This window comes from Poromitra crassiceps (genome assembly GCF_964638095.1).
Source record: "Poromitra crassiceps genome assembly, chromosome: 6".
NCBI lineage: Eukaryota > Metazoa > Chordata > Actinopteri > Beryciformes > Melamphaidae > Poromitra > Poromitra crassiceps.
Window position 1 is genome coordinate 34,918,543 of NC_139627.1, and position 15,288 is coordinate 34,933,830.

General features: G+C 44.5%; 1 protein-coding gene across 1 annotated transcript in view; it reads left to right on the forward strand.

The window, feature by feature from the left end:
• nalcn (sodium leak channel, non-selective) overlaps positions 1 to 15,288 on the forward strand; it is a 151,915-nt gene that overhangs the window by 101,750 nt on the left and 34,877 nt on the right. The window contains exons 16-18 of the mRNA XM_083638444.1: positions 11,583 to 11,719; positions 13,013 to 13,154; positions 14,590 to 14,663. Of these exons, the coding sequence (XP_083494570.1) occupies positions 11,583 to 11,719; positions 13,013 to 13,154; positions 14,590 to 14,663 (353 nt within the window). The remainder of the gene's footprint in view (positions 1 to 11,582; positions 11,720 to 13,012; positions 13,155 to 14,589; positions 14,664 to 15,288) is intronic.

The window sequence follows — 15,288 nt, forward strand, 5'->3', positions numbered from 1 at the left end:
GAGAATCCCAGCACAATGTCTTGCTGTCTCTTGAATGTCACCTTCAGTTTTCTGCTGGAAGACTCTGACACTCCAGTCGCTGCTGTGCCTGCCTTGTTCAACTGGTATAAACAGACACACACACACACACAAACAGAAATACAATCCCGGTTTAGTTTTTTTTAAATGTACAGTATGTTGAGTTTTTATATATTTTTCAGCATGTTTGCACTTGGCTACAATCACAAAATCACATCATAATAAATTAAACCCCTACTGTATAGCTTCAGTAAACATCCTACATATACTGTTGATCTTATATTGTTGTACTAATTATGTGTTGAACATTTTGAACTTATAGGTTATTGTGTTTTTTAAGCAGTGCAGCCACTTCTATAAGTGACTATGTGTGTTAAAGCACGGGATGTGAGCACGAGATGTGTGTGGACAAAGCCGGTAAAACATGCACACACGCACGGAAGCGCACGCAAGCACGCACAAACAGTTTAAGAAACCTCTGGGAATGAATTGAGAATTAATTTCCTCATTCCTCATGAAACACAAATGCGCACACACAGTGTCAGAGAGAGGGGAGAGGGTGGAGGAGAAGGTTTGAACCTGCAAATCTGCACCGGTTACAGTACTTCAACACCTGGGTGTGGTTTTCTATGATATAAGCACATTTGGACTGAACCAAAACTAAGATAATGATGGAGGCAGCCTTAAATGCTTAAAGGATAAGGCAGGTGTTTTCTAATGCATTGCTTATGTCAACAAATCTTATGAAAATAACAATCAACAATGATTTTGTTTTGCCAGCAAATCTCATCCATGTAGCCGGTGCCCAATGAAACCATTGTAGAAAAATAAATAATAATAAATAGGGTTGCAACTTTTTCCTCAAACAACTTACAGCTGCCGGCTGTAAACACTTTTGCAATCTCAGGAAAGTAGTTATTTTACACCGAAATTAGTCCCCGGTGTAATGAATAATTTGTTCCAATTTGAATTTGAATTGGTAATAACAGCCTGACTTTTCGTGGCAACAGTTATTGATTTAATTTTTTTTTTAACTATGTATGTCTTTGTGAGCTGTTTTTCAAGGTCTTTAGCTTACAGTACAATTGGAGCCAATTACTTGTGGTTTGAAGGCTAAAGAGAAGTCAGAAACTAACATGAGTAGAACATACTTTTTGTTGCTTTTATTATCTTCACAGGATTTGTGACCACGGTAAGCAATGCATTAAAAAACACCTTATCCTTGAAGGAATGTATTGTGTAGCAGCTATTTAGAAGGAACAGGTACACACGACACAATCACACACTACATGCTTTAGAATGTGGCAGGGAGGGTTGTTGCAGGCTGACGGTGGTGTGGGGAGTTTACAGCCTGTTGTAGCTTTACAGCAGCTCCAGAGCATGGCTCATTACCCGGCTAATGAGAGGAGAGGGTCACCCTCCTAACCCGCTCCCCTGGATGCTGCAGCTCGACCTGCCCAAGGCGCGGGGAGCACGACCATGACTGGGAAGGAAATGTAGGGCGCTAGTATGTTGAGAATAAGAATCATTTTTATCGCCACAGTAGGTAATCAGATTACATATGAGGAATTTGACCTAATGCAAGTATGCAACGTAGCGGTCACATCAATAGTCAGACTCAGAAGACAAATATATAAAATAGTCCAGTCCAATATATACAATATACACACTAATTAGAAGGAAGAAGAATTTACAATCCAAAAGATGCATGATGTAAGTTAAAGAGAATAATATAAACTAAAATAATAGAGTAAAATATTCTGAAGCAGCTATAATACATTAATGTTATGAATGCAGTGCAGCTGCTGCTACTTCAATCTGGAGTTGTCATCAGTCTGACGACTAAGAAGACAGTAGGACGATATTTCGGGGTTTCCGCTGTAGAATGGACGTTCCACCCCTTCCGTCATTGTTTACAGTCCGACAACGTCTCATATGCAGCTATTATTATTATTAGCCGAAATGTCGTCGGACCTAAAACACCTACAATCGATCAGCTCCAAGTTACTCCACTCGACTTTAAACAATAACCAAGGTGTGCGGAAGTGGAAGTCTTGGCGTGGACGTCCACTCTACAGCAGAAACCCTGACATATCAGCCGTCTGTCCCAGAGTCTTATTAGTCATCAGACTGATGGACTATGGGTGCCCAGATTGCTGCTACTTTAAATTATATTATATGGTCTGGTCTGGGAATGCTTGATTCTGATTGGCTGCAGGGTGTCCATTATTTTGTGATAATGTACACCTAGCTAAGTAGTTCCAGTTAATGGTCTGTCCACCGTTCACATCAATGCGCCATGGTCTCGACAGAGCCGTTTGAGCTCTATACCACCGTTAAAGACGTAAGTGGCTAGGGGGTACGGTGGTGCAGTGGTAAGCGCTGTCGCCTCACAGCTCGAAGGTCCTGGGTTCGATTCCCACCTGGGACGCTGTGAATGCTGAAGGAATGCGTGCCCGTCCGCATGTCCTCGAGTGCCCACCGCCTAGGTGGGGTCGTCAAAACGGCCTTTCTGTTTGGAGTTTGCATGTTCTCCCCGAGCCTCCCGGGGGCTTCCTTCATATAGGAACCCCCTTCACCAAAACATGCAATATCCTGGTTGCTAATGTGGTTCCTCCTCTGGTCATTAAGGGCGCCTGTTCGCAGGGAGGGGAACTGGTTGGAATAGCGTGAACCTCCCACGTGCTATGTCCTACCGGTGAGAACCAGGCAGCCAGCTGCTTCCGTGTCGACCGGAGCGGAGAATCCGAGGCAAATGTGACGCCTGCTGGCCTGGAATGTCAGAGGGGCCGGGGTAAGACCCGCACACGTTAACGTTATTCCTGGAATGCCAGTTTAACGAGCCAGTTACATGTCTTTGCATTCTTAGACATTACCGTTTGCTTTATTTTGTATGTTACATACAATTGGCCAAGTTATTAGTTTGTTTATGGGCTAGAAATTCTACCAGGTCACAGGCACTAAGCAGCCATTTTCTCCTATGAAAATCTTGAGCAGCGGAGGGGACTATTTTGTCTTGGGTTCTCAACTCATATCCAAGGTTATGAAATCTAGATTTTGGTTTGTAGATTAATGTCAGTGAGGGGATTCTGGTCTGCTGTTGGAGCTGGCTGTGGTCGCAGGATATGGGGGTGGTGTTGGTGGGTCTGCTGTTGGAGCTGGCTGTGGGCGAAGGATATGGGGGTGGTGGTTCTGCTGTTGGAGCTGGCTGTGGGTGGAGGATATGGGGTGGTGGTGATGGGTCTGCTGTTGGAGCTGGCTGTGGGTGGAGGATATGGGGGTGGTGGTGGTGGATCTGCTGTTGGAGCTGGCTGTGGGCGGAGGATATGGGGGTGGTGGTGGGTCTGCTGTTGGAGCTGCCTGTCGGCGGAGGATATGGGGGTGGTGGTGGGTCTGCCTGTCGGCGGAGGATATGGGGGTGGTGGTGGGTCTGCTGTTGGAGCTGGCTGTGGGCAGAGGATGTGGGGGTGGTGGTGGGTCTGCTGTTGGAGCTGCCTGTCGGCGGAGGATATGGGGTAGGGATGGGCATTTCTAGCAAAAACACTATTCGAAATTCGCTGGCCAAATTCGAATTTAATTCGAAATTCGAAAAAAAAAAAAAAAATGTTTTTTTTTTTTTTTTTTTTTTTTTTTTTTGTGAGTGAAATGTTGCATTGTCTCCCCTGATTCTAAGTCTACGGCTTTATTAATTAATATAAAAAGCTTCTGCTGTGGATTTTTAGCTCAAACAAGCATTGCACCACTGAAGTAAAGAACATGTTACATGACATTGACATTTTCGAAAATAAAAAACAGTTTTGACAATCATGAGTGGTTCATTAAATATTTAGTAGGCTCAGGTCTGAGTGCCAAAGGGGGGCCAAAGTCACCCCCTCCCTCTTCATGGGATTTCATCCGCCATTCATTTTTCCATAAACCTTGCTTAAAATGCTTATAAAAATTGTTTTACTTGCTCAAACCAAGCGATTTGACTATACTTAGAATCAGGGGAGACAATGCAACATTTCACAAATTTTTTTTTTTTTTTTTTTTTTTTTTCGAATTTCGAATTTCAATAATAAAAGTCGACCTTGATAATAACAACGATTATTCGAAAATTCGAAATTCGATGCCCATCCCTAATATGGGGGTGGTGGTGGGTCTGCTGTTGGAGCTGCCTGTCGGCGGAGGATATGGGGGTGGTGGTGGGTCTGCTGTTGGAGCTGGCTGTGGGCGGAGGATGTGGGGGTGGTGGTGGGTCTGCTGTTGGAGCTGGCTGTGGGCGGAGGATATGGGGGTGGTGGTGATGGGTCTGCTGTTGGAGCTGGCTGTGGGCGGAGGATATGGGGGTGGTGGTGGTGGTGGGTCTGCTGTTGGAGCTGGCTGTGGGTGGAGGATGTGGGGGTGGTGGTGGGTCTGCTGTTGGAGCTGGCTGTGGGTGGAGGATGTGGGGGTGGTGGTGGGTCTGCTGTTGGAGCTGGCTGTGGGCGGAGGATATGGGGGTGGGGTGGTAGAGTCCTTGGTAGGATTGACATGATGTTTGGTCATGTGCTGTATATTGGGATTTGGACATAGAGCATATGGACTGTCTAGGAAGCAGTATCTGAATGGTAATGAATGCACATCCTCCCACAGCCTCTGTGTCTTAGTGTGTGGGCCACAGATATTCACACTGTACATTTGCATGGCTCTGGGGCACTAGAGGCCTCCCCAGACAGTTCAGAGGGGTTACACATTGGGAAAGTGTGGATTCACACTCCTAACAGAGTCAGTAGCTGGAGCGTGTGCTCTTATGAAGGCGTTATATATGCAAAATGCACCAGTCTCAGATGGTTGATTTAGATGAAGGCTTTGGACTTTTGTTGTATTTTTGTGTATCTATTTCAGTGATTCTCTGCTTGTTCACTGGCAAGAGGGGGTTGGTTGTGTCAAGGCTAAGATTATTAAATATCAGCCATTCACTAGACCGTGTTATCATGATGGACACACTGCATTTACTCACAATGCAGACTAAGATTGAAAGAGCCGTGAGTTTCATGAATCAAACACACAGCAGAGGCATCTACCTTCAGGTGGACAGATGGGTTTGTCATTTTGCCAAGTGCCACTCTCAGCATGCTAGCAAGGCAATCCCCGAGCAGGGCTTCCCCCAGCTGCTGCTAGAGCTGTGAAGTCAATGTGTTTCTAACAACATGACTCTCTTGTATTATTCATTTACAGTATGGAGGCGGAGCTAATTCTAATTGTTGTAATAATATTATTATTGTTTTTTTTCTTTGTTTATTTGTTTGTTTGTTTGTTTCTTATAAAGTGATCACTATGTGTGAGGACCTTAAGTCCAGTATACGTAGGGACACTCTGGAGTTACTTCCGGTCTGTTGCTGCGCAGCAAACGGTAGTGTGGGGGGTAGCGCTCATTGTTTTGAATGGGGAGTTTCCCCCACTTCTGGGTCCCCGTGCAGCCCGTGACGCGTGTGTGTCCCTATGTATCAAGCAGTTGCCGCTGTATGAGAGGAGCCTGGGCGTTCAACCTATATATCAGCCTCTCTCTGATATATATATATATGAGGGCTTCCTCAACTGAAGCCCTTTTCAGACTGAGATCATTATTTTCCTCCAGTCTTCTTACTGCACTATAGCTATATAATATATATATACATACATATATATATATGTATGTATATATATTAGTGTTGTCACGGTTTTCGGTAATTCGGTACTTAGTCGGTACTACATTGTTTTCAGTACTTCGGTACCTGTTTTTGCATGGTACCGAGCGAGGGTATCGTTTTTTTTTTCTTTTCTTTTTTTCCAATAAACAATACTTGAGGGCTACATGCCACTGGTGTTGCACTGTCTGCACTCACTGCCATACAGAGTTGAATGTAAGAAGTAAGCAGAAGCACATTGTTTTGTTTTAAAGTTGAAGGCTACAGTACATACCATTTGTTCATTGGAACAAATGGTACCGAAATTGGTACCGAGTACCGTGGAAATTCACTAGTACCGGTACCGACTACTGAATTATTGGTACCGTGACATCACTATATATATAATATATATATATACATACTATAGCTATATGGTCCAATGTTCTATGATGCCAGTGCTCAACATTAGTTGTCTTCCTCTTGGCCTTGGCTAAGAAAGCTGTGGAAATCCCCAACATCAAGCTCCCAGCTCAGCCGAGCCTGAAATTGGCCTCAATGGTAGGGAAAGCCGGGGCAGGTTAAAGGTCACCTACGTACCTAAATGGCTCTCAAGGCAAAACGCATTAGTCTCGGCTCCACCAATACAGTGCCAAACACACTGCATCTGATCTGTGGCAAGCAGGCAATGGTTTATCAGCCACTCACTCTGAGGAACAGATGCGGTACGGCTCTGGTACGGCTGCGAACAGACCCACACTCATGTCATCTGTCAGGCGTATGCAGGATCCGACAAAAATAGAACAGGTGCGTAATTTTTCCGTACCGCATGTATCGGCCATCAATCCACATGGGCGAGAGTCGATCCGGCAGTTTTGCCAGATCCGCAACGCAGCCGGTGTACATTGCCTGTGACACACAGAAACATTTCACACACACACACACACACACACACACACACACACACACACACAGGAAATGCATTTCGACACACAGCTGTGTATCCACATGCTCCTGCACCACTTTCACCCATGAGAAAGTGGTTTCTCTCTTGCAAAGCCAGTAATCAATAGTGAGTGGATTGTGCTGCTATGTGCTCTATACCTGAGCTCTGGCTAATTCATGTGTGCCTTATCGATCCCATATCGACCGGGCCGGCGGCCCCATGCGTTAGCGCATACCGTTAATAGTGATCTACAGCAACTTATCGGTACACCTCTGTGTTCCTGCTCACCTGGTGAACCTCTTACAGGGCAGCATTACACAACGTCAATAAAAACAACAATGCCCAACGAAACTATCATTTGGGACTAAGCTGATTCTAACACTTTCTCACACAATTACTGTGAAATCTGGATATTATTGACCATGAGGTGTGAAAGAACTTTCCTAAATAAAGGAAAACGGTCCACCATGGTTGAGTGGATTAAGGTTTGTTTTCCTTGGATAAATTGAAATTAAATGCAATGCTGTTTGCTTGTTTTTTTCTTCTTCCATGGTTTAGGTCGGTCCCATTTGCATCTTATAAATATGAATAGATAAATTGAAGAGTATGAATAACAACTGAGGCACAAGTGGGCCCAGCTCACACTCTTATCTCTCTATGAGAGGAGATTTACAGATGATACTGGAGCACAAGTCTGTTCCTCGCCCTGCGGCTCCCAATTTATTTCTGTTGGGAAAACGGAGAGGAAGGTGGAAAGGAAGGAGACGGTAAACGGAATGTGAGATTGAGATGGAGATTGGGGCAGTCTTGTATAAAGACACACGTACGGGGCAGTGTTGTATAAAGACACACGTATGGGGCAGTCTTGTATAAAGACACACGTACGTGGCAGTGTTGTATAAAGACACACGTACGTGGCAGTCTTGTATATTTATTTCAAATAGTTTTTATTCGTTTTGACACGTACGGGGCAGTGTTGTATAAAGACACACGTACGGGGCAGTGTTGTATAAAGACACGTACGGGGCAGTCTTGTATAAAGACACACGTACGGGGCAGTCTTGTATAAAGACACGTACGGGGCAGTGTTGTATATTTATTTCAAATAGTTTTTATTCGTTTTGACACGTACGTGGCAGTGTTGTATAAAGACACACGTACGGGGCAGTCTTGTATAAAGACACACGTACGGGGCAGTCTTGTATAAAGACACACGTACGGGGCAGTGTTGTATAAAGACACACGTACGGGGCAGTCTTGTATAAAGACACACGTACGGGGCAGTGTTGTATAAAGACACACGTACGGGGCAGTCTTGTATAAAGACACACGTACGGGGCAGTGTTGTATAAAGACACACGTACGGGGCAGTGTTGTATAAAGACACACGTACGGGGCAGTGTTGTATAAAGACACACGTACGGGGCAGTGTTGTATAAAGACACACGTACGGGGCAGTGTTGTATAAAGACACACGTACGGGGCAGTCTTGTATAAAGACACACGTACGGGGCAGTGTTGTATAAAGACACACGTACGGGGCAGTCTTGTATAAAGACACACGTACGGGGCAGTGTTGTATAAAGACACACGTACGGGGCAGTCTTGTATAAAGACACACGTACGGGGCAGTGTTGTATAAAGACACACGTACGGGGCAGTGTTGTATAAAGACACATGTACGGGGCAGTGTTGTATAAAGACACGTACGGGGCAGTCTTGTATAAAGACACACGTACGGGGCAGTCTTGTATAAAGACACGTACGGGGCAGTGTTGTATATTTATTTCAAATAGTTTTTATTCGTTTTGACACGTACGTGGCAGTGTTGTATAAAGACACACGTACGGGGCAGTCTTGTATAAAGACACACGTACGGGGCAGTCTTGTATAAAGACACACGTACGGGGCAGTGTTGTATAAAGACACACGTACGGGGCAGTCTTGTATAAAGACACACGTACGGGGCAGTGTTGTATAAAGACACACGTACGGGGCAGTCTTGTATAAAGACACACGTACGGGGCAGTCTTGTATAAAGACACACGTACGGGGCAGTGTTGTATAAAGACACACGTACGGGGCAGTCTTGTATAAAGACACACGTACGGGGCAGTGTTGTATAAAGACACACGTACGGGGCAGTCTTGTATAAAGACACACGTATGTGGCAGTGTTGTATAAAGACACACGTACGGGGCAGTGTTGTATAAAGACACACGTATGTGGCAGTCTTGTATAAAGACACACGTACGGGGCAGTCTTGTATAAAGACACACGTATGTGGCAGTGTTGTATAAAGACACACGTATGTGGCAGTCTTGTATAAAGACACACGTACGGGGCAGTCTTGTATAAAGACACACGTATGTGGCAGTGTTGTATAAAGACACACGTATGTGGCAGTCTTGTATATTTATTTCAAATAGTTTTTATTCGTTTTGACACACGTACGGGGCAGTGTTGTATAAAGACACACGTACGGGGCAGTCTTGTATAAAGACACACGTACGGGGCAGTGTTGTATAAAGACACACGTACGGGGCAGTCTTGTATAAAGACACACGTATGTGGCAGTGTTGTATAAAGACACACGTACGGGGCAGTGTTGTATAAAGACACACGTATGTGGCAGTCTTGTATAAAGACACACGTACGGGGCAGTCTTGTATAAAGACACACGTATGTGGCAGTGTTGTATAAAGACACACGTATGTGGCAGTCTTGTATAAAGACACACGTACGGGGCAGTCTTGTATAAAGACACACGTATGTGGCAGTGTTGTATAAAGACACACGTATGTGGCAGTCTTGTATATTTATTTCAAATAGTTTTTATTCGTTTTGACACACGTACGGGGCAGTGTTGTATAAAGACACACGTACGGGGCAGTGTTGTATAAAGACACGTATGTGGCAGTCTTGTATAAAGACACACGTACGGGGCAGTCTTGTATAAAGACACACGGTTCTGAGGTGGAGGAAGGGAGAGACAGAGAGAGTAGCAAAGGGCAATAGGGTGGCACTACAGTAGGTTTAGCTGTAGGCTAATGGGCTGCTGCTGCAGATAAGGGTGTTGATCTGTGGCTAACACGGTACACCTCGCTGTGAGCTGGCCCCATTGATTAGGACCTGTGGGACCAGCAGAGTCCATATCAATACTGCATTGTGTGAGTGTGACGCGTGAGTGTGTGTGTGTGTGTGTGTGTGTGTGTGTGTGTGTGTGTGTGTGTGTGTGTGTGTGACGCGTGTGTGTGTGTGCATCTTCGTCTGTGTGTACGAGCTTGCAGGGAGATTCCCCAGCCAAATGCACAGGGACTATTTGAGATGACTGCAGCACTTTCTGCACATTTCCTCCAGCAAACTGCACTACTAGAAAGTACCTTACATCATGTATATTTTTGGCCTCCAAAACTTTACTCGCCGTTTCCAATGCTACACGGTTGCGGCAGACTTAAGGAGGGGCTGTTTTGTTTATTTTCAAGCGTGATTAGCGTTGATGCAGAATTGACCAGCCATAAAGCCACATGAGATCAAAAACAGGAGGCAGGAGTCTGAAAATAATGTTACATTGTACAGTGCATCTACTGTAGCAATCCACCTATCTATTTGTATCCATCTGTATCTGATCTAGATCATCCCCTGACCTTTGTTTCATGCTCTAGGTCAGTGATTCTTCACATCAACGACACCTAAAATCACACAAATTAGACCATGGACACACATTTGATTTTGTCCTAGGGTCCTCCATCTGATAAGATAAGATGAAAATAAATGATCCCCCTTTTTTTTGCTGGGCAGGGGAGCCCCTGGAACCCCCCCAAGGACCCCATTTTGAGAACCACTGCTCTAGGTTTTGAGTTCATGCCTTATTTAACCCTAATTGTATATCTTATTTCCTTGTATTTATTAATTAATGTATTCATTTTTTTCCCTCATGCTCTGTCTCCCTTTACTACTTTCCTTTCCTACGTCTATCATGGCATTCAGCGTATAGATAGAGAGCCTAGGCAAGCAAATACTGGTGCATAATTCCATCTTCCAGAGTGCCGCTCACCCACTCCAGGCAGGAAAAAAGAGAGAAAGGAAAGAAAAGCACATACATTTTTGTTTGCCAGAAAAAGAGAATGGATCGACAGATTACCACCTCTCCTTCGTCATGCCCACCCCCCACCCCCCGGCTATTATCCCCTACAAACGAGAGGCTGTTTCAACAGAACAGGCAAACAGAACTACCAATACAGACGCACAGAGAGGGAGGTGGAGGGACTTTTACACACACACATACAGACAGACAGACTGTATGGCGGACAGAGAGATGGGCGTTCCACAAGCCCAGTCAGGAAGGCGGTCGGCTGCACTGAATGATAAGCTGCCGTTCCAAATGCAGTTGACTTCCAGGCCTAATCTGAAATGCATCGGGGTTATCTCCAGGTGCCCAGACAAAGAATACCTGCCAGGGACTTTCAGTCAGGCCCCCCATATTTAATTAAATGGAAATAAATGTGTTTCATTCCCTTTGTCATCTCTCGCCATTAACCATTCCAAAGTAATATTTTTTTTTCTTTTGTTGCCTCCCCTATTCTTCTTTTATGAAAGTAAGTGGGATCTCATGCTAAATGTGCTTGTGTCTGTACAGTATGTGGTCCCCTTTGTGTGTTTTCCAATAGGTAAGTGTGCTGCTGCCATCATCAGGCAGATGTGTATAACTGCAGCCTTAATTTTTGTTACCGTTTTGTACATAAATACCTTTCCAAGACTAACTTTCATACAAGTCTCCAAATCCCACAACCTCCCAACTTGAGTCACCGGTGTACTTCTCTCCCTTTGTAGCTAGTTTATTCTCTCTCTCCCTCATCCTCACCTGTGGCTGACTCTCCCCCGCTACCCTCTTTTTCCTGCTCTTTCTTCCATGAGCTCATTCCTGAAATTGCTCTCCCTCTCTCTCTCTCTCCCTCTCTCTCTCTCTCCCTCTCTCTCTCCTCCTCTAGCTGAAGCAAAGTGAAGCCAATGCTGATACCAAAGAGAAGCTCCCTCTGAGACTCAGGATCTTTGAGAAATTCCCTAACAGACCTCAGATGGTGAAGATCTCCAAGCTCCCATCTGATTTCACTGTGCCCAGAATCAGGTATGCAATCACAGGCAGACGCCAATGGGGTAGCTCCACTGTGGAAGTGTCTTAAACCTGCATTCTTTTGAATGGCCTGCAGGAGGCCAGTCAACGGGCTGCAAAAATAAGTCTGACTGTATGGAAGTCAATGGGAAAATGACTGTACTTCTCACTTGATTTATGGCCCCAGTCAACATTTTCCTAATGAATTCTTCAATAGACTGTTTTCACCAGCTGCAACCCCACAGCACTTCCACTACCTACTGAATTGTATCATCTTCACAGTGCTAAGTCTGCTAACTATTTACAGTGTCCACTTTCTCAGCTGTTCAGAGGGAAACACTGACATACCTCTATTTCTATTTGTTTATTTTTGCTATGTAAATGTTTAAATATTAAGATAGGCCTCTGCGTGCAATAACGTACTGATAGTCAGCTTACTCTGTAGCTTTTATTAGGCTCTCAGGCTAGCTCTGGACCAGACGACAACGCTCCAAATAACCAAGATGGCATTTCCTTTTAAAGTAATAGAAATACGTCAATTTCACTGCTCTCCTCAATGATTGATGTATTGTAATACTGTAGTGATTAATCCGATACCCAGTTCATAAAAGCTGTTCTTCACCCAGTATCTGGTAGGTATTTCCTGGAAACAGTGCAATGCAGAAATGCCACAGCAAATGAGCATTTAGTATCAAAGATGTCAACAAAATAACAAACTTTAAAAAACACATACATCTTGTGTTGGTCATGGAGTGGCTTATAGTGAGAAGAACACTGAGGAAACACATGGCTATTGATGGACACATTGGCTGTAATGGAGATTCAACCGTGTTATTGTCTTCTGGGATAGAGAAAGAACAAGAGAAAGTGTCACCACTGTTATTTTGAGAGTAACCCTAATGTATACTGTGCGGTGTTTAGCAAGATAACTGAACTATATCCAACATAGAGGACCTCATCATCAATTTCGTCATTTAGAAGCTGGTTAGTGCACAGCTGGGAGCCTTCGCTCCCTCTCTGCAACCCATCTGCTGGGCTGATGCAGTGATGGCTTAAGACACAAATGTTTTGCAGCTGAATACGCGCTCCGTCCTGTGATTTTTACCCAGGATGCTTTGCTGTTATGAGGAGATGATTGTGATTATCTCTTCTATAAATCTAATATCTCTAAATCATGCATTCAAATCATGCATTCAAATCCAGCACAGATGAAATGTTCTGTGTGTGTGTGTGTGTGTGTGTGTGTGTGTGTGTGTTTGTGTGTGTGTGCGTGCGTGCGTGCGTACCGTGCTTATGCGTGCGCTCCAGAGAGAGCTTCATGAAGCAGTTTATCGATCGGCAGCAGCAGGACACCAGTTGTTTGTTCCGCCGTCTCCCTTCAGCCTCGTCCTCCTCCTGTGACCACTCCAAACGCTCAGCCATCGAGGACAACAAGTACATCGACCAAAAGGTACGCGTGCACGCACACGCACATGCACGCGCGCGCACACACACACACACACACACACACACACACACACACACACACACACACACACACACACAGCACTGTAACAATGACAAATTCATCTCCACGGGTATACTGAGCTGAGCACTTTATTAGGAAGACAATGTTCCTTATAAAGTGGTAGGTAGGTATCAGCTAGCAAAGTGACATCTGCCCCCATGTTGGACGTGTCGAGATGGCTTTCTGCTCACCACAGTTGTAAAGAGGTTATCTGAGTCACTGGAGTCATTCTACAGTGTATTACTGAGTAATATATTACTCATTAATATTATTACTGTATTATATTACTTTCCCCAGTGACGAGTAATGTAAGGGATTACAAATTGCAAAAAATACAGTTACTAATCCGAGTAACTTCGAGCTACTGCACTACTTTCTCCAGCGCTGGACATAGGTCTGGCTATGCTAGACTACTGCATTGCCAGAATGCACTTTGTTTTTGTCCTAGGATTGTTGCCTCCTCCTGTGAAGTTAATTATTGTTTCAGTAAAGTGGATTCAGTTCTAAAAGGAGCTGGCTAAACAGGTTGTAGTAGTACGCCACTTTTTCGGAAGGAGCAAAAACGCTCACACAAAACAATGAAATCACTGGGCAAAAGTAACATAGTAAAGTAACAAGTAATGTAACTAATTACTTTTGATACAAGTAATATGTATAGTAATATTATTACTTTTTAAATGTGTAATAATTAATGAGTAACTTATTACATTTCCGGAGTAACTTGCCCAACACTGCCTTTCTGCCGTCTCCAACCAGTCTGGCCATTTTCCGATGACCATTCTGATGCTTGATGTGAACATTAACTGAAGCTATTGACCTGTATCTGCATGGTCTTATGCATTGCACTGCTGCCACATAATTGGCTGACTGGATAATTGACCTTTCGTAAGTCCCGCCCCTTTTGCTCTGTGCTCCAATAACAGTTGAGCAAGCTTGTAGCAGCCTATGCAGTGTGAGTTCACACAATGTTTAATACTACATGCATATATTATACATCAAACCCTTCAGCTAAGCTACTTCTGCTCTCACTCACAATGTCAAAATATAAGCGATATGATGTATAGTTTATGAGATATTAACATGTGTTTGACACTCTTGTCAGCCTAGTTTAACAGGCCTTGCAACAGTAACTATTGTGTGGGGTGGGGTGTGGGGGGGGAGTGGACTTAGGGTTGGTCACCTGCATGAGTAAGCTGTACAGGTGTTCTGAATAAAGTCCTCGGTGAGTGTCAAGCATAGCAATAACAAATACAGTAGCAAGAGCAAATTGCACCTGGAGTTTATAGTGGTGCGTGTTTGGTTGGTGTACTAGATATAACAGACTCCAAATCAATGGACTCTGACTTCACTTTCTCATAACCAGTGTGCGTTCTCTCAGCTTCGCAGGTCAATATTTAGTAGCCGAGCTCGCAATCTCCTGGAAAAAGAAACTACTATCAATAAAATCCTCCGGTAAGACAACTCCACACTTCAGCTCAAACAAATCCCAATTTTTACCTGCGAGTTGTTTGTGTCCTTGTGTTAGAGATTTTTGACTGGTTCATGGTACTTGGAGACCCCCCCCCCCCCCAAGCAAACTGATGTGATTCATATGCACCAGCCATAGCTCATCCCAGGTCATGAAATAGATCTCAATCTTTGTGTGGTTGAAACTAATAATGTGTGTGCATTGTGCATATATTAGATGTAGCATTGCTGTAGCAGCTCTCCCCCCCCTCTCTCTCTCTCTCTCTCTCTCTCTCTCTCACACACACACACAAACACAGACCCACTTCAGGCTCATTTACTGTTGCGATTAAGCAAATGGATAATTTGCTGATGGGCATGGCGGAGCTGGCTCTAAGTGCAGATTAGCTTGGCCGCAGCGTGTCCAGTCTGGCTCGCTCTGCCTCTCCGTCCTCCTTCACGCCATCTGAAAGAGAGACAGGATCAGTAGTCATCACACGCTCCACGTCTGGCCCATCATCTTCCTCTCTCTCCCTCTCTCTCTCTCTTACACACACACACACACACACACACACACACACACACACACACACACACACTTAGGCTCACAGTCTCACCAACACAATTAAAC